This window comes from Lepidothrix coronata, unplaced genomic scaffold (assembly GCF_001604755.1).
Source record: "Lepidothrix coronata isolate B3197 unplaced genomic scaffold, Lepidothrix_coronata-1.0 Scaffold41, whole genome shotgun sequence".
NCBI lineage: Eukaryota > Metazoa > Chordata > Aves > Passeriformes > Pipridae > Lepidothrix > Lepidothrix coronata.
The window spans coordinates 4,674,863-4,701,657 of record NW_016690221.1 but is presented as its reverse complement, the minus strand read 5'-3'; the positions used below and the strand labels follow the sequence as shown (position 1 = coordinate 4,701,657).

General features: G+C 45.0%; 1 protein-coding gene and 1 long non-coding RNA gene across 2 annotated transcripts; both read right to left on the bottom strand.

Moving 5' to 3' along the window:
* Window positions 1-1,345: 1,345 nt before the first annotated feature.
* GPR139 (G protein-coupled receptor 139) lies at window positions 1,346-19,065 on the bottom strand. The gene is made up of 2 exons (XM_017813324.1): window positions 18,920-19,065; window positions 1,346-5,577 (listed from the first exon to the last, which is right to left on the bottom strand). The coding sequence occupies exons 1-2, from the start codon at window positions 19,038-19,040 to the stop codon at window positions 4,643-4,645; spliced, it is 1,056 nt and encodes a 351-aa protein (XP_017668813.1). The 5' UTR covers window positions 19,041-19,065; the 3' UTR covers window positions 1,346-4,642.
* A 4,849-nt stretch (window positions 19,066-23,914) lies between these two features.
* Window positions 23,915-26,578, bottom strand: LOC108496546. The gene is made up of 3 exons (XR_001874507.1): window positions 26,330-26,578; window positions 24,586-24,653; window positions 23,915-24,021 (listed from the first exon to the last, which is right to left on the bottom strand). It is a non-coding gene; the product is annotated as an uncharacterized LOC108496546 (long non-coding RNA).
* Window positions 26,579-26,795: the final 217 nt, after the last annotated feature.

Sequence of the window (26,795 nt, the reverse complement as noted above, 5' to 3'; positions counted from 1 at the left end):
TCTCATTTTTATCACTGCCATCTTCAAGGTCATCTGTTTCTGACATGAAATACCTGTCCTTCAGTCCTCTGCCGGCAGTATAATTCCTTTTTTAATAACCTGTACACTTCATCAGGACTTCTCATGCTGTAACTGTTAATGAAACTATCAAGACAGGCAGACCCCAGGTTCCTTCCTTAAGGAACAACTCTGATAAGCTCCATCAAATCTGACACTGGCCCTTTCTGCAGTGCCCCCTTCCCCTGGCTTCTCTCTTTGAAGCTGTCCTTTAAAACCTGTTCCCAGCCTTTCACAGCAGGGAAATCTGACAAGCAGGTTGGGCATTGCCTGGATTCTTGACCTCTAAAATACTGGACTCTTTCTGGGCAGTTTTGTCTCTATTCTCTGCTTAGTTTTAATATTTTCTGTAATATTCTTTTTGTGTGCTTTTACTTCTCCAGAGAAGCTAGGAGCTTGATCCTAGCTCTACAAAGTTTTACATTTGCCAGGGGTAGGAAATCTGCATAGTGTTAATAATTTTCATTTGAAGAAATGTTGGGCTTCTTCCACATGCAGTCCTCTGAGGTCCTGATTCCACTTTCTATCTCTAGTATTTTGTATTTCTCATCATACTTTTGGGGTTTTTTTCACTCTCTATTCCTGGCAACAGGTACAATACATTTATCATGTTCACATATTTGACAATACTCAAATCTGTAAGTGTGGTGTTTCACGAGGGATGCTTATTCCTGCAACAGACTGAAATTCCCTACAGGAACCAATGAAATCCAAAATGTTTGGGATCACCAGCTGATGGAGCCAGGGGCTCTGGCTGCTTATCTCAAAATGGGATATCCCACCACTTGCACAGACCAGGGATATCATCCTGATTTTCTGATATCACACCTGTTTGGACAGGTGTCAGCATTTTCAGGTCTAGCTTTCCACTGATATTCCTTGACTTTAACTTAACTAAACTTAACTTAGAGCAGCTGGGTCTCTGGTTCAAAATGAAGAATTGGGCCAGTAATAATTTATAGATCTTATATTTCAGAGTTTTTTTTCAGGAAATGAACACCCATAATCTAAGACTGTGGTTGCCAAGGGTTGGTCTGACTTGCAGTGTATCAGAAGTATCTGTAAATCAGAAGTATATCATAAGAATCCATAAATCAAACAATAGCTTCACACACAATAGTAAGTTATGCACCATCTCATAATTTATTATAATACAAACAAGTTTGTCAAACACAAGATATTGTCTACTTATGAAAATATCAATATTCACAATTTAAATAGCTGATAGTTCTCATAATTTTATATACCAGCAACTCATCTAAAAAGTATTTTGTTCCTAGCTGTGGTCTTCAAGGATGTATACCTATAAGTAATTGTAAAACTGTCCATTCACAGCTTATTTTTTCTAATTGTAGACATTTGAAATATAAATTAGAGTACAAAAGACCATCTCCACAACAGAGATGGTTTTGTCTCCAGGATACTTTTTCTCTAAATAATGACACTATATGTGCTTGGTTAAGTTTTTTTACTACTGGCAAATTAGGAGGTACAAATAATACAGCAAGACATTGGCTAGTTAGCAACAGTCATTGCAAAATGCTTCACACAACCAAAAATAAGGCAAGTATTATCAACAGCAGCTCCCATATGGCAGACTAAAAAGTCAAGGCTTTATTATCCAAACTGGCTTTGAATGTCTGTTAACAGGATACAGCTTGATCCAAAGCCCTCCTAAAATGATGGGGATTTGAAAAACCAACCACAAAACCCACTACCAACCTTCCCTTTGACTTCAAAGGGCTTTGGAAGTAAGCTTTTAAAGCCCTAAATTATCAGAAGTGAAATGACCAATCCACTGTACATGAAAATTGCACCTTGTCATTTCTAAAATGATACGGAAAAGTATTGTGAGTTTTTCCAAATAAGTTACAAGAATTTAATGGGTTATTTTTCATGGGGAAATAAAATATACAGAAAGATTTTTGTTTTTAAATATGGTCATTTACAAAAATACATTATCAGGACAGAAAAGATCAGACAACACTGATAGTCTGCAGGATAACCATTATGCTACAAAAATTAATAAATCACAGCATGTGAATGGCAGCATATGCCATGCACTTAATTGGAATTTTTTTAATAAATAAAAGCCCTAAACATTCACTATTTTCTTTAAGGTTACTATCATATTAAGTAGAACAGTGAAATTCTTGTATAAATAGGTTTTTTTCCCCATAGATACATTCTCAAAAATGAACCACTTATCTATATAGATATTGCACTTCAGACTCATTCACATGTAACTCAGACGAGCATTCCTCATAACAAATGTAGAATAAAAATAAGTTATAAATACAGTGTTTTCCCAAAATGAGACATACAGTACCTTTTCCATAAGGTAACTTTGGTTACTATCAACTGACAAAGACCAGAGAGAGGTTTGTGAGAGGAGGGCAGAAGGGATGGCCACAAAACTGAATTTCTGTAAAACACCACTAAAGGAAGCAATAATTTTAACCTTTCCATGAAAAATACAGCAAGGCTCAGCATCCCTTTTGCACTTATTATTGCAAGGGTGAAGCTTTGAAGATCACAGGGGCAAACAGCTGACAGACTGAGAGGCTCTTCGTTTCCCTTTGGGGATGTTTAGGTGGGTACCATCCCCTCGGTGGTGAAGGTGGAAAGCGTCAGCTTTTGCTCTCAGCCCCCATTTCCCCAGATGTGCCCCTCTCCTTGCTCTGACCTGCACGGTCCTTGGGGTGCCTGAGCACCTCAAGAGGAGTGCTGAGCAGCTCTCCCAAACACTCTGCCAGTGGGAGAGGACTGGGGGGCGTGTGCTCCCCAAGGCCCTGGGCATTTGGACCAAACTGAGCAGCCTTGATCTCTCCTGAGAACTCCCCTCCATGCAAGAGCCAGCCCTTGCCTGGGGACCCGATTTTCACACCTTGTGCTTTTTGCTGCCCTTCCCTTCTGTGCTCGGGTTTGCGGGTTTAGCTCTTGCAGGATGTCAGTAGGAGGTGTTGTGCAAACCTACCCTGTGTGGCAGAGGGGAACCAGGCTGTTGTCCAAGACTTTTGCAGACTTGGCGTTTCTTAGGGAAAATGCACCAAAGCTGAGCCATCCATGGGTTTTAGAGAGATGCTTTCAGCCCTCAGATCCCACCACAGTGGGATTGATTGGATCCCTTCTGAAAGGACCCCTCTATGTTAGTCCCTGATGCACCATGAGCTCTCTGCTGGCATTGGAGATGGACACAGGCACAAATGCAGTGCTAGCACCAAGGTACTTACTGAGGAGCTCCTGTGTCCACTGACCACACTGTGCTTGTGTTCACCATATACCTTCACTGCTCTCACGTCAGTGAGGCTGCATTAAGTGCCCAATATAGAACAAAAAGGTTGTGGTATGTGGCTCCGAGACCACACGCAAAGATTTGAAAGTGAAAGAAATTAAAAGAAGTACATTTTCAGCCTTCCTGTAAATATCTGCTTATTTCCTGCACTCAGCACTGATGGGATGCTGTTTTTTGAGTGTGAAGGAAAAGAAGCTAACCTACTTTAAGTAAGTGTAATACTTAGATCAGCTTAGACTAAGGCTTTTATGTTTTTACTGCTCTTGGGTATTTAATGAATTTCTTTCATAATTGTTTTTAACAATTAAATGGCAAATCTGCAACAGAATGGCATCATCCATCAGGAGAAAAGCTTAGGTTGATGTTTTCATATGTTAATCCCTAAAGGCCTGAACATGGAGGATAACTGAAAATCTGTATCAATTAAGAAGGAACTTGAAGGCTCTGATCACTCCAAACCTCACAGAAGCAGCTTTGGTGGAACCTCTGCATCAGGCAGAACTTGGTTTCAAACTTGAAAGTCCTTAGACACCATAACTGAAATAGTTGGGAAAAGATGCTGCTTTTGTTCTTGGCTCTATAAACTTCCCTCCCTCCCTCCCTCAAGCTCCCCTGTCTCAGTCACATTCTTAAATAACAACTTAAAACACATGACTATTGGCAGCTTGTGGATTGCTTTCCATGTCAAAGCTGCAACAGGTACTGTATCGGTCCTTGAGCCTTGTTCAAGTGAGCCACAAAAGGGCTTGTCACCACTGGTGTCTCAAGCTGCCTCCTGCAACGAGGTCTTGACAGCAAAACTGTGTGTGGTGGCATTTTGTGTCAGATTCAACACATAATTTTTGGCAAGTGCACACATCAGAAACGGCACCTTCCACAGTACACAAAAGCATCCATTCACTTTGTCGACAGCAAACGACACAGTCGAGCAAGGTTTTGTTGTTGTGTGTTAAAAGGTTGTAATTAAACACTGCTGTGGCTTCGCCCCTCCAATGACTTTGGACTGCACTGATGCTGGAATGCAAAACATTTGAGGGCGGCTGAACACTAAGACTTGAACTCTGAAGCATATTCAAAATGCTATATAAGAGATGGAGGCATTTGCCTTCTCACTTTTCCTTCTAAAATCAAGCGCTCCTGTTCCTTCCTGACAGTCTGCTCTGCCCTTGGTCTCCCAGGGAAATGAAATCAAATGACCACTCTTCAAAACAGCCATTTCAGCAAATTACATCTCGAAGATGTAACCACTTGAAAGGAACTTGCACCCAGAAACTCCAACTATTGCCCTTTTCATGGTGATATTTTTATAGGCTTTCCATTCTTATCATACTGGTAAACAAGCATTTTGATGCAGTGAGAGTTGGCTGGGGAAATCCAAGGGCTGCTCGTTATGGAAAAGTTATGGTTTGTATAGAATTGCACAGGTTGCTTCTGACACTTAAAGAAGGCTTTCAGTGTGGCAGCTGCCATTGTGCGAAATCTTTTGCTAATAAAACAGTAGAGAAAGAAATTAATTGCAGTGTTCAGCAGTGCAAGCATATTGGCGATGTCCGACACGATATGTACCACCCAGCTGTTGTTTATAGGCGACACATAGAGGTGATACAATATCATGATGATTCTTGGTGCCCAAAGTATGGCAAAAATAGAAGTTATAGTAAACAAAATGGCTGTTGTTTTCCCTGTGGAGTACCCTCGCAGTCGGAAATTGCTCTTTCGCCGCAGCTTGTACACAATGATGGAATTCAGGATGAAGAAGATGGAGCAGGGCACTAAGTAAACAGTAAAGCAGTGGACCCAGATGAGGACGTGATGCATTGATGTGCTTATGTAGTCTTCAATCCAAATATTAGGCCACCAGTAGTAGGGAATGCTGGTCAAAAAGCAGGTGATATAGACACTTACTATGACTTTTCGAGTACGAGCAGGGTAGGAGACTGTGTGATACTTCAGCGGGTGGCACACAGCTATGTACCTATCGATGGTTAGTGGAACTGTAATCCAAATGGAGGTGTGGATGGAAGAAAATTCCAAGACCTCAATTATTTTGTCCAGTACCTGAGGCATCTGTTTGTTTAAGATGAAGTCTTCCATGAGGAAATCAACAAAGACGATGAAGAAGAGAACCAGGATGTCAGCAGCAGCTAGAGCTAGAAGATAGTTATAGGAGGACTTCTGCCTGCGAGCTACAAGCTGGGAGAGGATGATGACTGTCAAGATGTTTGCTGTGGAGAAAGAAATGCAAAGTTAGGCTATTAAGGTGTAACACCAGCTTTTCTGAGCACTTGTTTGGAGCTGCTCAAGCACTTGGCAGCATGATCGCCTTTATTAAATTTAAACCAAAAGAAAAACGCCACAGTCAGGTCCCTCAGAGAAACTGTTGCAATGGGAGGAGCATGTGGCCCTGCTCTCAGCTGTGGAATACACATCCTGAGCAGAGGGTTCTGGGACCCCTGTCCATGCACACAGAGGCAGGGGTGGCAGGAGTAAAAAGCTAATAGCTCACATGCACGTTTCCCCTTGGTTCTCACCTTGCTTTTTTTACTTTTTTGTTTAACCAGGGACAAATGAGAAGGGTGGGCTGGGCTCTGGAGAAAAACACATTTTGTCTCTCATCCCAGCTTGTGGTACCTGACTGTTTCAGAACTGAAACCAAAGCCACCTGGATTAGGTAATTCTCTCTTGACTGAGTGGGCTCCCAATTGAGAGAAGGACTTTCAGAGAAACAAGTGTCCTCAGCTCTTCCTGAGATTCTTCTGTGATTCAGTCATTCCTGTCTGACCTGCTCTCCTACTCATGGGCTCTGGGGAAGCATCTCCCTTCCCACCACTGAGACAGTCAGCTCCACGAAGACCTGCCTGCTTACCCAGAGCTGCCCTTTAGAAGTCCTTCAGCTGGAAGGCACTTTTCCTCTAAAGCGATATAATTTAGCCTTAAATGAAATCCTGCTGGTCGTATCAGACATGATGGATGTTCTGATTCAGCAGGAGTGTAAACATCCCTGAATTTCCCAAAAAGCGCCTGTTTGCAACTCTCCAGCCACAATACAGACCCATCACCTAGATGTACTGCATGGCAGTGAAATAATATTGTGGTGAAGTGCTGAAGTGTCTTTGTTCTGCTCTGTCACTGCCTGGTTTGCCTCAGTTTTCTAAAACTTTGGTTAAACTTAGATATACTTTAATGTCTTCTTGAACCAGTGCTACAAGGGATCAGTCCTACAACCCCTGGCCAGGCAGAGCTCCCCATGAATATAAACAGCCTTTGCAATCCTTGAGAGCTTTCCTGGTGCACTGAGGTGCAGCCAAATTTTAACTACTTGCTCTCGTTTACTAGAATTTACTGTGTAGTCTTGAAGTGGGAAAAAAAATAATTCTATTATTCCTACTATCACTATGGCTGGAATGAGACAGGCAAGATTGTTCCCATCAGAAGTTGGTATCACTTGGCTAGAATAATACTTGAAGTAGTGCTTAAAAATCAGAGCTCTGGTGTACTGTACAAGAGGCTGCCAAATGTTTGTAGTTGATACTTTCCTAAGTGTTCTATAAATCACCTCTTCTGTGCATTCAGTGCTTCGAACATTTCTTCCAGCTTTGATGGATTTCCCAAAACAAATCAACAATACTTGTAAGGATTCCTTTAAATCAGAGAGAAAGGAAGTTGCTGACATTAAGGTAATGATAACTTAGGACACATGTCCTACAACTGGAAATGCTCATTTTTTAAAAACTGTTTTACTTGGCACTGAAAAAAACTTCCTCCTTCATAAGTGCCTTCAAAGCCTGCTGTCTGGAAGCAGATTTCTGCCACCAGGGAAATGAACTGCAGCAGAGTGAATGATTTTGACTAACAGCCCTCACCAGCCCTCACCTATTTTTGTATTAACTTAATGTATTAATTTTGTATCTTGGAACAAAACTAAACAAAACATGAAAATCAACTGACTCCTTCCCTATATTAAAAAAAAAAAAAAAAGGCAGCATGATCTTTCCAAGGTATTGTCTCAACTTGCCTTCAGGGGAATTTTCCCGATTCTGTCCTCCATTAATGGGAATGCAACTGCATTGATTTCAGCTCAGAGCAGACGTGGGAGACAAGAGGTGATACAGTCAGAACTGCTGTGTCATTTTTCACTTACTTGCTTACGAAATGCCTCTGTTGTGCCTGCTGATGAGCCCTGGAGGTGCAGTGAATGATGTACTGTCAAGGAAATCCTCGAGCTGGAGTGTTTATCATGGCTCTGCAGCCACTGCTGGTTTTGGCCAGACAGACTGACTGGCTCGGCTTCAGATATTGGATGTGACCCATGGGGCGCATCTTCTCTTTAAATCCTCTGGATTTGACTCATTCCAGTGGCAGCAGCTGGAGCCAGCGTGCAGCAAGGGGGATATCTCAAGGCACTGGTCCCTGCTGGTAACTCTGGCCTGACTGTCAGAGTAGCTCCTGCAGGGATGCTGAAGCCAGGCTGTGCCCAGGCACAGCAGACCCACTCCCTACACTTTCTACTAACCCCACTCAGTTTTGCTACAGGAGCAAATTTATGATCAGTCCTTTCCTCTGTACCCTCTGCCCCTGCCTCCCAGGGTTACCAGCCATGGCAGCAACAGCATGTGCTGAAGTGCAAGTTATTCATCTAAGGCCAGCAAAGCCTTGCCTGGTGAGCTGGATTAGAAAATTGATCTGACAAAATACATGCTAGCTCTATCCCACTTTTTCTGCAAGGGTTACTGTATCTTGTACTGGAAATGCTTTCCCTGGGATCACATTCAAGCCTTTTCTGGCTGGATGATATGAAATACAGTAACATCACTTACTTTGTGAAAACAGATATATACTGGGGTGCAGCAGAAAGTTGCCAGTGTGACAGTGTCTTAGCACAGGGTCTGTGAGTGTTTTTCTTGCTGCATACTGTATAGGGAAAGTGTAGATGGGCTATGAATGTCTCAGTCCTTCACCCATTTCCTAGCCAGTGTTGAGTTAGTCCTTGGTGTGTCCTCAAACACTGCCTAAAACTCAGTAAAACGGAAAATGGGTGGGCACACAGCTCTGTGTGAACAACTGTGTCCTTGTGCCAGTGTCTCTGTAAGTCCTGCTCTCTTGTTCTCCTGTGGGCAAAAATTACCCACTGTGGGTGAAAGGTGATGGAAGAGTATTTGCAACCATATTTGAACCTGGCTGACCCTAATCCTTGCACTAATACTGTAGTGTGTGATGAGGACTATGGCAGAGATGGTGATGACGGAGATAGAAAAGTATCTGTCTCTACTGTAACATACGTGGAGCTACAGCTGTTGGGGAGGTCAGCACCCCTAAATTGTCCTGGACGGTACACTGCCCATTTCTTGCTGTGTTTTTTCTAGATACTAAGTGGTTAAGATCATTTGAATTTGAAAGAGATTGATCACTGTGTTGGGAGATGATTAGTGGATGACAGATGGGAATTTATGCCAGCGTCGCTTGCTGCAGTGCAGTATTCTGAATTTATAAATATCTGGTTGAGAACCAGGGCTTGATTAGGGACTAGCTGGCTGAAGCCTTGAGGTGCCGTTGGCAGATGATTAGAAGCAACTGTATGATATGACAGTCTCAACTCTTTCCCTTCAGGCCTGAGGATGCCTTTGAGGCACAGTGTCTGAAGGTCTCTGATACCCAAACACCCTTGGCCCACACTGCTCAAAATATGGCAACCTTCTAACTCAGCCAGGCTTCATCACGGGACACTCACATCTCTCCTTTGACGTCTCCCCTGACTTTATCAGCTTCTGAGTACAAACTGTAGCACTGAAATTCAAGCCATTGGAGGTCCTACATGTCTGAGAGGGATCTCCCTTTAGGAGTAACTTTGGTTCTCATGTGGATTTGGGTTTACTTCCCATGCTGCCGTGGCTGCAGAGCCCAGGCAATCTTCTGTGCCTCCTCAAAGCAGTGCCTGTGACCTAAGGGCACAGTTTTTTCTCCAGCTTCTTAGTTCATGGATTACAGTCATCGCTCAAATAGTGTCTAAGGACAGCCTTTGCAGGGGATTCAAAGAGCTCCTCTCACTGACTATCACCACTGCACGTGAGCTTAAGCAGGAGCGACTGTATCTGTGTAAAGAAGAAAGAGGCGTATTTCTGGGCTTTCTGGTTTGGTTTTTTTAAATTGAGAGCACTTTGCATGAACACAGCAGCCCGTGCAGTGTAACAGCCATTACAACACGAGCAGCAGTGCTGTGGTGTTGGGACAAGGCTGGCTGTGTGGCTCAGCAGTTCAGCATTACTAACCACCTAAATGGAGTAGCCACGAGTGTCGCTCACTGAGTGTGATAAACATTAGGCCACACAATATAATGGACATCTTTTACCCAATACAGTTGTTGCTAGGATCCCTAGGATCCCCACAAATAATTGTGCAATGTACGAAACTTCTCTGCAGGCCTGGCATTAGTCACCTGACTGGCACAGAGAGACAGCTTACAAATGGGAAATTTTAAGTTGCTTTAGAAAATATGTTAGTAACACCTCGGTCTTAGATTTAGAAACTCTGAGAGTGGAAGTACAACGTGCTAAAAATATACGATGAGAACAAGGGATGTTTTGGCTTGATGGCAATAGGTGATTTCCTCTAAACTAGGAGGCAATATTCAAATGTAAACAGGTACCGTGTCCAGCAGCCAGGTCTGACCACGGTTACTAATGCACCAATAGTTACCAGGCTGGAGATAAGGATGGCATTTAGCCCTTACTTTGTGTGGGAGCTCTCTGGGGAAGCTGATGACAAGGGTTGATTTCTGATGAAAGTGCTACATAACAGGAATTATTTAAAAAGAAACTCAGAATTGCTGTGGCAATTTAAATACTTGTTTATTACTAAAGTTAGCTATAGCTGGTTATGTGGCCTTTGAAAATGACCCCTGGATGCTGTTTGCCCTTAAAAATGATAGGGCAGGTCCACGTTTTCCTCTTACAGCCAATATGAATGAAACTCAGCACTAGAGCAGATGGGGACAGTCTCTGTGAACTGTGCCTCAATTTGTTCCTCTCTTTTATTATCGTATCCTGAGATCCTTCCTTAAACTGTTGTGAAGCGTAAAGAGATACTTTACAGAATATAATCAGTGCAACACAAGTTTTTGCTTCCCTGGGAGTTCCTGTGAGGATTGATTTTTGAAAATGAATGGATTTATTTGCTGTTCAATTGTCTGAGCGCTGTCGAACAGCTCACAGTGAGGCACCCCCAGGAGGGAAGAGCTGTCAGCCCCTTCTGCTGGTGCCTGCATTATCTCCGTGGGGATGGAAGGGGATATAAGCAAAAAAAAATGAGCATCATAAAAACTACAGCAGACATGGATATAGGACTGCTACTGGAGCAGGTTTCACATCTTGTAGGAAGGCTCTCATGTGGTTTGTGCTTAGAAATCCCACGTGCAGGGACAGACTACACCAGTTCTGAGGGTGAAAGAGAACTTGGAGGTAGAGGATGGCCAAGCTCCTGCCCAGGACAACCTGAACTCCCTTCTATATACAGGAGACTGGGTTAGTCACTGCCAGAGAAAACACAGCATGGCCTTGCACTTACAAGTCACAAGTGAATGAACGAGTTAGTGCCAGAGGCCAGATTCTGACAAGGAAATCTGGCCTCTGGGGCCATTTTTCTCACTAACAGCATTTATTAGCTGAGACGGCTCTGGGGAAGGATGCAGTGAATGAGGTACTCTGCTCTGCAGCTGGCATTAGCCATCAGTGGGTCATGGAGGCCAGAAAAGGATTTTAATCCAGGAAAAGCACTTCCTCGCTGTTGGAGGCCACAGATGCAGTAATGGCATGGAGGTGCCAGTGGCTGGTATTCACTTTGAGCCTTGCCAGCCACTGAGGTTGGAGTGCAGTAGCTTTGTCTGGCAGAAAGGTGTAATTACACTGCGCTGCTTTTGGCTTTCCTAGACCATTGGAGTATGATTTTTTCATAGTCTTTATAAAATAGGGCTATTTCTGCAGTATGAGAAGGAACACTGGGCTAAGACACAGGAAGGTCTGGTTTGTGCTCACTGGTGACACATGTGTGTGAACGTGACAGGGATCTGGTTCTCCTCTTGCCATCTTCACCCTCTTCATCTGCCTTTCCTGAGCCGGGCCTACAGTGTAGAAAGTCTCTAATGACTCTCAGGAATTCCCCCTTGCCTTCCCAAAGCCTTTCTTAGAGGCACTCACACAAGGATAAACATCTCAAAACCTAGCCTCACATCTTGCTACCAGAGCAGTAAAGCTTTCCAGTGGAAATTGATGCTGGGAAGAGAAAAAGCAATCTGCAAAATAATGCAGAAATCATAAAAGGAATTTGGTTATTCATGCAACATATCTGGACAGACAGAGATTTTCAAGGCAATTCAGGTGTCTCATTTGGCAGGTGTCTGTGGCTTCTACATGTGGGCTGTCAGCACAGTGTAAGAGGTCCCAGGCTGAGTAACTTGAGCTCGAGGGTGACAAAACCATTCTACCCTTCTGATACCAAATGCCAAAGCACTGATGCAGGTGCCAAAGGTGTTTCATGGGATGACTGGGATGGAGAGAGGATGTGATTTCATAAGGGCACTGGCATGAATTCTTTACTGAACATGAATAATTAAGAGGATTTTACCTCTGATTGTGGTTTTGCTAAAATAAACCAGTCTTTATGTCTTCCTAAAGCATTAGCTAATGCAGTAGGAGCTCATGCTTGCAAACCCCATGGCCAAGCTTTCTCAGAGACTACGCCAATTTTACACAATATGCAGGAAATTACAGACTATGTAAAACCATTGCAGTTTGGCTTTATTCCCCCCACAGAGAATATACTGCATCCACACTAGATATATCACTCTTTGGTGTGCTAGTCTGGACATTGAAGAAAACACTCTTGGAGGGAACAAACATTTGAGAAATATCCTAGTCTGATATAACAGACTGACAGGTAATTTGTCTTGAAACCAAAAGCAACCTCTAGTGCACCTGTCTGTGCAGCCAATGGTCCATATGATTGAAAAGAGGGAGAAGCTAAACAACTGTTGCAAGGACTCTCTGTTTCAGTTGGTAGAAGGGAACAATTTTAGTGAAAAAGATGTTCGGAGTTTCAATAGGCAAGGTTCTTTCCTCTTCCATGAATAAAGGGATAGAAAACTCTTTTTTTTGTCATCTTCTGTACTTCTAATTCTGGTCCTACTTGGCTGCCTCTACTTCATTCTCTCTGCACAACCATACTGATGTCCTGGGGGGCAACCCAATACCATCTTCTCTCATCAGGTCACTCTGAGAACAGCACCAACAGCGCTCCAGACATTGGGGTTTAGGATCCTTATGTACTTTTCTGTATCCTGCAGAATGAAAATGGATTTGTGTGTAAGGTCTCCTGTTCTCGAGGAGTTAATTTTGGCTTTGTTTCCTTTTCTGGTGTCTCAAAGCTAATGGGAAAAGAGATCATAGGCTCAAAAAGACCACCTGAAACAGAAGGTGAAAGCTTTTGTGGACAGGGATTGCTTTGCACTTGGTGTGTGAAAGCAGAGGGCACCTCATCAGGACATCTCCGCGTTGTTTGTTTGCCTACAGCAAATTGTTTTGTCGTATGCGGATGAAGGCCTGCTCCTGCTGGCTTGTTTCTGCTGATTCACCCCCATTTTATGGAAGGAAGCAGAAAGAGGATGAGGAGGACAGAACTAAATAAGGGAGTGGATGAAGAACAGCAGGATATTAGACTGCCTAGTGTTTCTGAATGTTTTGACTTCTTCACAACTGGGGGCTCAGCATTACCCACCTACCGTGAAAACTGGCTGTGCTCTCTCTTATGTGTCGTTGTCATTTCAAGGAAAAATCTCCTCTGGAGTTTTTCCTTCCCAATCCATTTTAGCAGCCTGCCATGCAAGGTTGTGCACTTCATAGTCTACTGAGCCTCCCAAATATGGCACCTCATTATCATTACAGCCCTGACAGCGTTGTTTCCTACTGACGTGGCAGAAGAAAACCAAAGCTAGCAGTTGTACTCTGTAGTGGCGTCCAGAAATGTGGAATCAACTTCTTCACAATCCATGCATTAGCATGGGTTCATCCACATGCTGCCTTTCAGGCTGCAAGACTGTAGTGGCCACAGTCTGCAGATGTACTGACCAAACTAAATCACTCCTATCTGCACACCTTGCTGTCACCGGTTCTGTACAGGAACAGAATGAATTTATTCTTTTTTGAGATGATTCTTCTTTCCTTACAGAACAAGCATTTATTTTACAATAGGAAATGACTCATTTTAAGCATGTTAGCAGTAGTTTTGTTCCCCTCTGTCCTGTAGTACTACTGTAAATGTGCTGTAGTGCCCTTCAGTTGTTCCAATAGCTGAGCTAAAGTTCTGGCAATTTATTTTTCCTCTTCTAAGTAGGATGCAATGTACTGGCCTTGCATCCAATTCAGATTTTAAGTCAGAGAAAGTATGGTCTTTGAATGAAAGGGTGGCTGAATCAGGTCTCAGGAGGGTTTGGTTCTTATTCATTGTGTGAACTCTGCCTAATGAGCGACAGCTGAAGAGTGCTGTTTTTTCAAGGTCATAACTGTACATGTAACAATTCTCCCACTCATATTTTCAGATCTTCCTTTAGCACTTCTGTTGTTCAGGTGTGCTGTTATGAGAAAGGCTATTTATTCAGGTGCTAGAAATGCTCTCTTTAATCAGAAGCCTGTACTGTGATTGCAAAAGAATACACTAGGCAGCAGATGGCAGGAATCCAAAACAAGCCAGACATTTCTATAGTGCTGTGTGCTGTATGTACACCTACCTTCTGCCTGCTTTGGTATTTACTGGGTATTACCTGCCACATTAGCCATCAACAAATGTTGCTACCTGTCTCCCTTCCTGCTCGTGGTACTAACAGGGTTGCAGCTGTAAGCACAGAATTGGCAACACTCCTTGGGTCTCGTTCCCCCACTCGTGCCAAGGAGCGGAGGGAACACAGCTGGGCTGTTGTGTGGTGGTGGTCTCTTAGATCAGGGGTGCTCAGCCCACCAACAGGACCTGCCTTGCCAGGATGATGATCCTGGCATGCACACCTCCCATGTAGCCTCCTTATTCCAAACTTTACACAAGGGAAAGGCTCCAGAAGGACCAGTTCTCCATTGTTTCAGCTTTCCTGTGGCTATACTGCAGTTTGCATGGGCACAGTGCACCCGTGTGTCAGTCCAACACCCTGGGAAGCATCTGGCTTGTTGAGCAAGGACAGCCAGTCTGTCATTTGTTAGGGGAAGGTCCATAACATGTCTCTCTCTCTTCACAGTGTGTTAAAACAGTTAGGCATCCCTGCTGAGCTTACATGTTCCTCCAGGTCAGGACTACAGCTTCTCTCCCTCTGCATGGAGCCCTCTGAGTGCACTCTGTGCATGGCTGGGCTTTGAATAACCTGGGTTGTCCCCATCTCCACAACACCTTGTTCAGCAGCTGGTCTGACACAAACATTACCTCTTTGTACCCTCCAGCTGAGAGCATCCACGTGTGTCCCAGCTGCTTTCCCAAGCTTGTGAATTCCTGAATCTGTGACTGGTTTTATGTAAAAGCCTAAAGCACAAATAAAAGAAACAGTTGTGGACCAGGCTCCCAAAGTCTGGAGTGGCTCTTCCCTGGGGCATCCCCTCCTGGGGATGCTGTGGGGATGCTGTAAGGGTGCTGGGTACCTGCCTGTGCTTTGTGTTGCTGGGATGTGATGACCCCAGAAGCCAAGGCCCCAGAAGCAAGGTAGGCAACTGACTGGGGAGCAAAGTGGAATCAGCAATCCCACACTAGGAAAGCCAGATTTCACTCTGCCTCTTGCATTGTCAGAAGGAGATGAGCCCTGGGAACATTGATCAGGCCAGACTCTGGTCTGGGAAATGCTGCTGCTCTGTCCTTTCAGGACCAATACACTCTACTCCCGATGGAAAAGGTGGCTGCCTGCAAGGCAAGCCTGTTGCTGCTGCATCTTCTCATGAAGCAGGAATTAAAGTCAAAGCCAGGTATCTGCAGCAAGCAGTGTTGCTTCTGTGCCTGACCTTCCTGGTTGTGTTCAGTGGCCCGGCCACAGCAGGAGCAATTTTGTGCAGCTGCTTTGCACAGCTCTCACTGACAAAGGGACGGACCGAGTGGTACCAGCTGCTCTTTGCTTTCTCACCTTTACCAGCCCCCTCCTGGACTAAAACAGAGCAATTTATTCCCTCCCCTACAGCCAATTTCATCTCTTCTTTAGCATTTTCTCTCACTAAAGCAAGAAACTTCCATTAAGACTTTTTGCAGTCCCTCTCTTGCTTGTGAATTAACTGCAGGTGCTCCAAAGGTTCTCTCCGACTGACAGACAAGGGGAGTGCAGGGTTAGTAAAGCAGGGGCTGCAGAACAGCTCCATAAATGAGAAACCCTCCCCTCTGAATAGGAGAATGACCCTACTTCCAGTGCCTCTACCTTGCTCTCCTCCTCACCCTTGTACTGGCAGTTTCTCCATGTTCCATGCATCCTGCTCCTGAGGCACACCACTCCCGGTAGCACAACTGCACACTTGCAGGACATCTTTGCACATGTGCACTCATAACAAGTTTTGAAAAACTGTCTCTGTGTTGTCAGCCTCTGCTTAGAGGGAAAAGACACAGCCTCCTGCCCCAGCTGATGGAAGGCATGACCTCCCCGGCCGAGCTGTAACCACCTTTGTGCGTGGTACCAGTCACACAGGTTGGTGTAGTGCTGCCTCTGTGGTTGCCCCTCTTTGCAGGGCACAGCCTGGCCCTTGCCTCTGTGTGCTAATACCACGGCAGGGATGAAGGGAGTCCACTTTGCTCTCTCTCCCCTCTATCTTTACAGACTTTCTAGTGCCTGGTTGAACAGAGAGGGAGAAGGAGCCAGTGCTGAGAACAGGCTCTGCTGTGGTGCCTGGGTTATACATGTGCAGGAGGGGAAGGATGCTTCCTCTGCATGCACAGTCAGGCCTGGCATCACTTGGCCTCAACGTGGAGTTGTTGAGTTAGTGAAATTTCCTGCAGACACTACAGCAGGAAAGGCAGAAACAGTTAACCGGTTTCTCCTCTTATCAGTCTTTCTCTAAGATTTGTGGCAATGAGTTAACTGTTTCCATTTCAGCAAAACACTGCACCAGTGCTGTTTTTGAGGACAGATCCTCGACAGTGTTTCTCTTAAATTCTTGGCACCACGCAAAGCTAATTAAGATCCCACATACTTCAGAGTTCTTTTTCTAACAGCCAATAAAGTCTGCTACCTTTACAATTTTCTAATGTTAGAAAATTTTCAAATTAAAACATGAAAAGCTCTTTTTAGTGCTTCTCTTGCCCTGTGCCCCATCCCCGATGAAGCATGGCTGTGTGAGTCTTCCCCTAAACATATTTAGCTTGTTCTCATCTCTGTGCAGTCTCAGGGTGAGAATCATGAATTTCTCATGCACTCAGCATACTGTGCATTTATTCAACATACTGTACCTGTGCAATGACTTCAGGTGTTAGTGCCAGTGTTATCCTCAGATCATGTGCACTGAGCACATCCATACCTGATATAAGCTCACTGAACTTAGCAGTGTTGCACCACCAAATGCTTTGGCTAGTTCTGTTGAGCACTGTCACAGGTGCCACTGCTCTAATCAACTGATGTCTGATCCCTTGAGAAATGCATGTCACCATTGCTAATTTGGATCGTGTACTGATTTTAACCATGTTCTTAGAATGACAGCATTAGGTCTGTAATTATAATGCAGTATCCTTAGGGAGCCGGTGCAAGTATGTGCAGAACACTCATTAAATTTTTTTTCTTGTCTGTTCACGTAAGACTTTCCCCTGTATGAGACATACAAAGGCAAGCTTAGCCACAGACTGCTTCATGACAACTTCTTCACCTGATAATTTTGAGAGGGTCTTGGTCATTTCCTAGAGGACTGGTGTTAAAATCAGAGCTTTTCATACAGACATCTAAGCAGCCCCTAAGGGATTAATGAAGAGGAAGCTACCACCTCATCCCTGCTGGCTGGGTCTCTTTGGGTCAGGGCTGAGACTCGTCAATGCTGTGGAGCACAGACACTTGCCTGTGCTCTACATCCTCTGTGGGCAAATTCAGAACTTAACTTTCCAGTTCTCTGAACTATTAGCCAATGTTCAAATTTTAATTATGAGCCAGGAAGGGAAAAAACCCAAAAACAACACAAAGAACATCAATTCATATGCAGAGTGGTAATTGCATGTGTGCTGTTCAGAGGCAGGCTTCTCTTCATGTCTGATTAAAAATTTTTCTATGAATTAATTACTTGAAGAAGGAATTAAGATGAACAAAACATTTAGAAATTGTAGACTATTAACTATCATTGCTGCTTGCCATTCCACATGGCACTTTAAATGTAGCTGTACGAGGAAACAACCAAACTCTTGTTCGGCATCCTTAAAATACCGGCTCATCTTGGGTGCATGAGACTGCTCTAACTTTTCCCCGACTCATTCTGCCTGTCCTTGGGATCACTCTAAGTTACTCTCAGGTTGGAGGCGTTAAGCTCTGCCCACTGGAGCCCAATCTGTAACTATAACAGCTCTCGGTGGTCCTGCGTGCCAAGGTGTCTCGCTGGCAGCCACAGGCAGCCCCCTAGGGATGAGGTACCTGCTCAGTCCTTGTCTCAGCTGAGACAGTGCTGCTGATGTGATGCTCGTGTAGCATCTGCACATTTTGAGCTGTGGGCACCTGCGTGCTGGCAGTGGTGTCTCACAGGTGTTCACACCCAAGACTGAGACATCCCTATCTGGGATGTCTCTAGTTTTTCTTATCTGCAGCATCTCTGTATTGTCTTTGTCCCCTTTTTAAGTAGGAGATTTCTCTGAGAGTTACACAGGCTGGAGGCTGGTGCCTGCGAGCTGGGACTTTGTTCCAAGCCCTGTACCTGTATTCAGGGGTCTCAGTGTCAGCATTGCAGTGCACTGACCCCAAGACTGGACTTTATAAGTACTGTCCTGCTCCACCATCCCGGGGATGGGCTCACGAGTATGATAACTGTCTGCTAACATTCCGACAGCGTGCTCCTTCCTCAGCCAAGTTCTGTACTGCTGGCATGCTGCTCCTAAAGCCCAGGGAATAAGGCGGAGATTTGCACCAGAAAAACTCGGCAGCTACACTTGTGCTTACTGCTGGCCCGGCACGCGATCGGTGGGGACCAGACCCGGCCGTCTCGGTACCGCTCTGGCACTCACATGGCCAAATTGATAATGACAAGAAACTTCAGGACAGGCTGCCTCTGTACTGTCAAGTTCAAAGTCAGGGTGCCCGAGGCCGGGTGGGAAAGCGGCCGCAGCAGCAGCAGTGCGATGGCAGGCAGGGACAAACCCCGGAGAAGGGAGGCAGCGCCGGGACGGCAACGCGCCGGGCGGGGAGATGCTGCCCGGGGAGAGAGATGCTGTCCGAGGAGAAAGATGCTGCCCGAAGCGCCCGCGTTCATCCCGCCGGGCACACGGAGGCAGCGCGCCCGGGGCAGCCCGAGGACGTTCATCCCGCCCCGCCCCGCACAGCGGGCAGGAGCCGCTCCGGCGGGCGGTGCCGGGGCCCCGCAGCCTCGCCCGTCCCGCGGCACTCACCCGGCAGCCCGAGGCAGAGCAGGAGGCTGTAGTAGACGACAGGTGCGTACCCCAAGCCGCAGCCATAGCGGTGGTGCGCCAGCAGGGAGCCGTTGTGGAGGTGGAGGTGGTTGTGCTCCATGGACCCGCTCTCTCCCCGCTGCCGGCGCTCGCTCCGCCGCACGGGCCGCCCCGGCAGCGCCGCCCGCCCGCCCCTCGCACGCTCCGCGGCGGCGGCGAGCGCGGCGCGGCCCCGCGGCGGGCGGTGGCACATGGCGCGGCCCCCGGCGAGCCGGGCCGGGCGGGGCGGAGAGGGGCGGGACCGGCCCCCGCCCCCGGCCGTGCGGGGGGATCTCCCCCGGCGAGCATCCTCCGAGAGCCGCCGCCTCCCGGGGGGCAGCGGGCTCGCCCCACAGCCAGGAGCAGGAAAAAGGGAGGTTTCCTTCAAGTTGGTGAAGGAGTCAATGAAAGATGAGCAGCGGCGGGGGTTGCCAGCGGTGAACGCGCCCGGCAGCCCTGGGTTGTGGTTCAAGCCGGCTTGGGAGGCAGGGGTACATCCCTCAATGGGCGTTTGTATCTGCGGCATCGAAACGCAGGCCCCGGTTAACTGCACTGTCCCTCTTCTCCCCGCAGTGCTGCGGGGTGAGGGACGGGGCGGCCAGCGGGGTCACACCACGCTCCAGCAGGGACACACCATGCGCAAGCATGGACACACACCGTGCTCCAGCAGGAACACGTGCCATCCACCAGGATGGACACACACTGTGCTCCAGCAGGGACACAGCCTGAGCGACAGGTGTGGGTGCAGCTCCCGCAGGGGCAACGCTGAAGAGCAGTCAAAATTTCGGAAGCTTTCTCCACCTGTTCCTTAAGGCTTGTGTGTTTCTGTACAGAACCTCGTATGAAACTAATAAAGTGGTGAGCCCTGTGCTTTGTGCTGCTGATCAGTGGGTTGGACAGATGTCAGCATATTGATATGGTCAGGAGGTCATGGTTTAGTGATAAAATAGATTTTAGATTACAGTGCACACCTCCTGAGCAGAAAACAAGATGTTTTTTCACGCAAAGTGTGTAGGGCTGAGCCCCACAAATCAGCACTGGGAGCAGGAAGAACCCTTGGATTTCTGTGGCTGCCAGAGAAGGCCAAGGGGGATGTACGTTTGCAGTGCATGTGAGGTTGGTCAGTGAGGCATGTCTGATGGGATATGCACAAGGTACAGTGGGTGGGTTACAAAACTAAATAAAGATGCGGTCCTTGCTCTCTGAAAACACCCAGCTGCTTAGCGTGGGTAATATAACATAAAGAGTGTATTACAGGTGGGAAGGCACCGTTAGAACAAGTGCTGTAACAGACTACCAGATGACTAAGCAAGGACTTCTGTATCTTTGGGTTTCCATGGTCTTGTTTGAAAAGTAGTTTAGCTTCTGTTTGGAAGCACAACTAGGAGAAAGCAAGGCTCTGGTCTTGCGAGGTCTTGGGTAGCTTACTTCGCTGGGAGAGTCAGTAAGATTATTCATGTGATTAAATCTTTAATAGAAAAGGTCTTCTTGAACTGTACTAAAACTGTTGTCCATCTCCCCAGGTTAAACATGCTGGAAAAAAATTGTTTTTCCTCTGTTTTTTCAATTGATGTCTTCATGAATGTAGCCTAGTACTGAGATTCTACTAGTACAGCTTTTAAGTGGATGTGTTCCTTTTAAAAAGAATTTTTTTGAAACCAATAATTCAAATAACCGGCAGAATTTTATAAAACAGTGAGGTGTGTGCGGTTATATAGTACAAAGTCCTGTGAAATCAGCTTTGCCTGTTTTTTTCCCCAGCTATTTAACCTTCAGGGTTTTTTTTTCTTGTTATTTTAAAAAGTGTAATTTCTCCTCGTGTTTCTGCAACAGACTTGATGAGGAAAGAGATCTTTTATTGCCTCCCAAAAGAGAAGTGATGATTCCTGCAGCCTTTTCTTGGGGGGAGTAAGTCCACCAGCAGGGCTGATAGTGTGACTTGCAGTTTCAAAGCTAGGTGAAGTTTATCTGCAAAGGAAAACACCAAAGAAGGAGATGGCAGTGGAGAGGTACCTTGGCAAATGTTGGTTGAAAAGCCTCACATCCAGTTCATTGCAGCACCATGAGTCTCTCAGCTTCCCAGTTAACAACAGTGAAATTTCACAAAAGCTGAAAGCTGAGGAAGAGCCTCTGCCATCCATTTTCTGTTGTGCTGTTGCCAGTATTCAGACTGGCCTAGTTTTAAACTTCCTGAGCAATAGGGCTTCCCTGGAGAGGTTTCTATAATAGCAGCATTTGCTTCCTCAGAGCTAGAGTTGTCTCCAGGGCACAGTTCAGGTAGATGCTCGTGTGCTGAGAACTGTTGGTAGTAAGAGAATATTGTCCCATGTCCCCACTTGGAATGCTCACTAGAGCCTCACAAGAGGTTCTGCAGCACATGATGTTTTCCCATTCTAAGGGGGAAAACTAGAAAATTCGCTCACATTCACTAACACTTCCCTCTGGCCTACTCTGCAAGTGGAGTGGCCACAGAAAGTAAATCTGCTCCTGGTACCTCAGTTAGCTTAATTAAAGCTTCTTGAGGAACTTCTCTGATTGCACTGTGCAAAGAGCTAAGGTAGGATGGACCAGGTTTCCACATCTGATTTACTTTTGCTTCACTGAATTCAAATCAATTAAATACTTTGTAATACCAGAATTAAGGGCCCAAAGTAAAGGTGAAGATTGCTCTTGTGTTCCATGTGTAAATTGTGTTTTGAGGGGCTTTTGTCCTTCAAACAACTTAAAAGCAATTTTTGGCTTAAATGAAATGAATTTGGTTTTTCTGCCCTCTGAAGTGTGAAGTAACAGAACATAGACAGATATTTCAATAAAGCCAATTCAAAACTAACCACAATGCTTACATCTACTTAAAGCTGTTTATTTTTAAACTTCTCGCTGTTTTCTAAGGGGATGACATTTATGTGTAGCATCAGGGCCACAGTGAGAAGAACACTGGGCTGCTGCTGAATCAACAGGCAGAAAGCATCAGGAGCCTTGAGGAGGATGGTTTCTGAAGCTCATCTCATAAACAGCTACATGCTCAGGCAATGAATGATGTTTATTCCTTTCCAAAGAGCAGTTTATTCTTTGCATGATGCGCTACATAGAGATACGAAGTGAATGTACTTTGCTTTAAAATTCCAGAGGCACTTGAGCTTGGTTAGCTTTCTGTTTTTCAGAGGAACTGAGCCTCCCTAGAAACTGCTAGGCAGCGATCCTGGGGGAAAGAAGATGACGTTGGTCACACACACCCCCATGCACTTGGGCCGTGGAGCAAAGTAATGGTGACTTCAGGAGACAAAAGTCATTGAAGGAGTCGGGAAGAACCAAATGTTGTTGCAATACAGGTGTGAGTAACATACCTGGAAGATAGCAAAGGTGAAACTGGAAGACTGATGCATGGACTGTGTACAAGGGATTGGGAGAGGCAGTGTGAAGGCAGAGAAGTCTCTCAAAGGAAGAGGTATCATCTGGCCAAAAATATGGGGGTTAACAGTTACAAGAGGCCAGGGACGTTGGCAAGAGAACTGGTTTATGGCCTGATCAAGGCTGTCTTACCTGTGTAGCAGTGAGGCAGGAATGACACTCAGAACTGCTACAGAGAAAATGACACCTATAAGAATGACAACTCTTAGATTATATCTTATTAGGTGCTTGTATATAATTTTGCTGCAAGGAAACCCTTCTCTTCAAAGCAATATTTTTATCTTTCCTTACTGTTAGGTTGCAGAGTAATTGAGTCAAATTCTACTCCTCCTGAGTTAAAGGACTGTCTTTGTCAATAGCTTTTTGCAGGTCTCTCCAGGCTTGGAAGGGGAGGGAAACCTTTCTGTGTTCTCATAAAAGCCATTAAGGAAAAAATGTGATTATGAAGGTTCTTTACTGGAGCCTCCTCAGTGTCTGTTGCATAGGCAGGCTTCAGTTTTACAAGAGAAGTGAAGATTTGTTCTTTTTTAAGGTGAGAATTTTTTTCTTGTGCTGGTAGTGATTGCTAGGGAAGGCTGTGAGGCCACAATATGGATTCATCAAGGCTTCTCCAGCTTGTGCTGCAGGTCCATAGCCTTCACCTTCAGGCTTCACAGCCCTGTAGACTCCTCTTCATCTCTTCTTCCTTTGACCTCATATTTCCTTGGAGACCCATGAAGTTTGCAACAGGTCTCAAACAGTGTCTGTAATGAAGCTCTGCCTATTTGAACCATCTGAAAACAAGTTTAAAGCCTTTAAACACCAATTATTTCCTTCTTTGTTTATTCCCTGAACTCCCTTTTAGGTTTCAACTGACAAATCTCATTGTAATTAATTTGAGCACGATTGTGAGTATACTTTCCAAGGGAACAGAAAACAGATGTGATAAATGCCTGAACATGAGATTTAACCTAGCATCTGTTGTTTTAAAGAAGAGTTACAAAACAAACTGTGTTTTGTTTGTGTTTAGTTGGTAGGTGATACACCTGATTTTCCGTCATACTCTTTTCAGGTTACATTGAAAACATCTGACAGAAATGTGTACTGAGGTAAACTCATTTGACCTGTCCAGTTTGCAGTGGTTATGATAAATTATTACTATTTTTGCAATAGCCAGCATATAGGTGGTGCTTCAGATAAAATTAATCCATTACTTACAACAGAAATCAAACTCTTTTTACAAGATAAGGAAGTGAAAAGGATCCATCAGAAGCTTGTATGATGTATTTGTATGATGTTTAACTGTGGAATTAACGGGCTAATTCATATGTTAAGCATCAGCATATGCTTAAATCCCTTGCTGGATTTAGGCATAAATAAGTTAGGATTAAAATGTAATTACTTGACAAATATTTCTGAAGATGGAGGCTAGTTTAGCCTCTCCCCATGGTGAAAAGAAAGCACATGAGATTTATGTCACAGAGACTCTGTATTTCCTCTACTGACATTTTTAAAAGTTGAATAACAAAGTACGTGAATATTCCAGTTTTCTTGGGCTGGAAATTCCAAGTGGTTTTCTGTAGAAAAGGTGTGGCATGCATAGACCTCGCAGTGGAATCTTGACAAAGGGAGGTGATGCTTCCTTACTCTGTTACTGAGCAAAAATCAAGTCCAGCCTGTGAATACCAAGAAAAAGTGTGACAACAGATTAGATTATTTTTAAATCATTGTACCAATTATTCGTACTAATTATTGCAAGCCCCCCAAGTATTATTACAACGTAACAATGCATTCATATTTGCTATCCTAAACCTCATTAGGCCTCATTTCAGGATCAAGTCACAAAGTTACGTACTTTGTTCTGCAGTTTAGTGTTTCCATGCAAATGCCACGGCTAGCTGGTTTGATTCAATCCTCCCTGCACATCTCAAGGTGAGCTAAATGATTTAGATCTGGATCTTTTCTTCACCTTAAGGAAATGCATCATTCTTCCTGTATTTGCTTGTTAGTGCCTTCACATGACTGGGACGTGGTGAGCGCTGGCCAAATCAATGCAGCCCTTCAGGAGGGCTGGGAATGGTTCCTGTGTGGAGCAGCCGTCACTGGCTGTGATGAGATGCCTACAGAGAGTGTCTTGTCGGGAGTGGAGGCTCTGCCACTGCCGTGCTTGTCACAGGCACTCACAGTGACAGCCCCTGCAGCTGCGGGGCACGAGTGCTGAACGCGGCTTTCCCACTGACCTGTGTGCGGCCAGTTTCTGGCAGCCTGGTGGAAATGAAGGAAGGTCTTGCAGCATTGCCTTCATTTTCTGTGGGAAGGCATAAAAAAAGTGCAGTTCTACGGACAAAAGGCTGGTGCAGACTCTGAGTTTGTGGCCAATTAAATAATTTGCAAGGTCCCTTGTTAACTTCTGCCCGTCTACCAAATGAGCAGCCAGGCTGAGCAGAATAAGATTGCTTTCTCATTTTACATAAGGCTTTCACATGCTATCCCCCCGTTAATTAACTAGATTAAAGGTTCTGGCTTCCCTGAACTCCTCTTTTCTTGGCTGATTCACTTTGAATTAGATGTAACCATTATAAACTGATCAGAAGCAAAAGACCCATTTTTTCTCACTTTCTAGGTATTGTGGGTATTTTTAGGTACCACACTTAGCAGATACAGCAAAAATACCTCCCTGCAGGTGAATGTTTTAAGTGGCTATAAAAGCCATCATTAATTTGGCTTTATTTCCGTGATATAAAAAAAGTCTTATTTTGAATTTTCTGCAAGAGTAATTTGTTTGTCAGTGGACACGTATTCTCCTGCTTCAGGCTTGACTTTTTTGTTGTTGTTATTGCTCTAGATAAAAAGAGTTAGTGCTTAATCAAAAAGTAGAGCCATTAAAAATGTTAGTGAGCTTTTTACTCAGTGTTACTCCCATGTAATTCCACTAACTGTGCCACAGTTTCTCTCAATTTACCTTGGCATAAGTGAGGCATAAGCAGGATCTTATGTCTCAGGTTAGCCACAGCTTTACTGTAATCCATGGGGTCAACGAGAGCACAAAATGAAGGAAGTTCTACATAAGCAGAAATCAAATAATACAATCCCCCTACAGCTCTGCTGGTGATGTCAAACATATGTCCAAGCCTACACTAGAGGCACCACCAGCAGTTGCCTAGGGGAAGAGCAACAAGACCAGTCGTGTGTCTGAGCCCTGAGACTAGAAATGGTTTTGATTAAATTCACGTCATTTTACAGGCAGGTGCAGCTCTCTGATATCCTTATGTTTATTCTGCAGTTCACCTACCTCAGCCTATGGCAGGAGGCAAAGATGTTGGAACACATCATTGAAGAAAGGAAGGGGAAAAAAAAAAAGTGGGGAAAGAAAACAAACTGAATAAATGGAACTTGTCAGTATTAGCAGGGAGGGGGATGTAACTGAAAAACTAACGGATGCGTTTCCACTCAGCCGAGACCGTGAGCAATTCTCTGTGCAGCAGCAGGGCTGCAGGAAGCCTGTCTTCTAGGTGGGGACCGGTTTCATTAACTTCAGCAAGATTGCTTCACTGAGTAGGATGAGCAGGATCTGGGTTTTAGAAAACTGCAGAGAATATCATTGCAGGGTTCTCGGATTTTTTTTCCCCCCCATTTAAATTGGCTCAGCAGGCCTTGCAAAAATCCCTGTGGGTTTGAACAAAAAATTATTTGCAGTTTCCTAGAGGCCAACAACTGTTTCTCCTCTAATCAGATATTGCCCTGAAGGGAGCTTTGGTCTCCCTGGGGATCAGACAGCGGTAATCTAAAGTTACTTAAATGGGGCCAAATCCTGCTTGCTGGCATGTTTTAAGGAGGGTTAGTAGTTTATTTTACACCTAAGTCCACAAAGGCTCTGGATGATATACAGTATATGGTAAGATTACATGGCAAAAGTTTCTGTCCTTGATGATATTAGTGCTTGGGCACACTTTTGACAAAGACATACAGCTGTGATTTTCCTACCTTGAACTTGAAAGAGAAGTCAGGATTTAATTTTATGTCAGCACCCGGAGGCTCTTTATTTCTTGCCTTTGCTCTTTATTGCTCCCACACTGCACAAACATACACCATACTGAAGTCTCTAATAATACAGCCTATGGAAATCACAAATGCAGGGTCACACAGTGCTTGCTATTGGCCCCTGAAGAACAACTTGGGCACTGCTATAAAAGCAGAGACTCCTCTGCCATTGACTCTTCTCTTCCACTGCTGTTGGCCTGGGAACACTAGAGCACTTACTGACCACAGAGCTTGTCTTCCAGACACGTCACAAACAGCACAGTAGTTTCCAAAGGGGCCACTGATCTTCCCCTGTAGTCAGTGGAAGCTGTCAGTGGCCAGCATTTCCAGTATGAGGTCTCAAGTTCGTAGTCATGAGCCTGCTCCTGATGGTTGATATGCAAGGGCTTTGTCGGTTCAATGGCAAAAT

Excerpts from the sequence above, each read along its gene's own strand:
- GPR139 (XM_017813324.1), bottom strand. The coding sequence starts at position 19,040 with ATGGAGCACAACCACCTCCACCTCCACAACGGCTCCCTGCTGGCGCAC. Across the intron at positions 5,578-18,919 it reads GCTCTGCCTCGGGCTGCCGG|CAAACATCTTGACAGTCATC; the intron begins GTGAGTGCCGCG and ends CTTTCTCCACAG.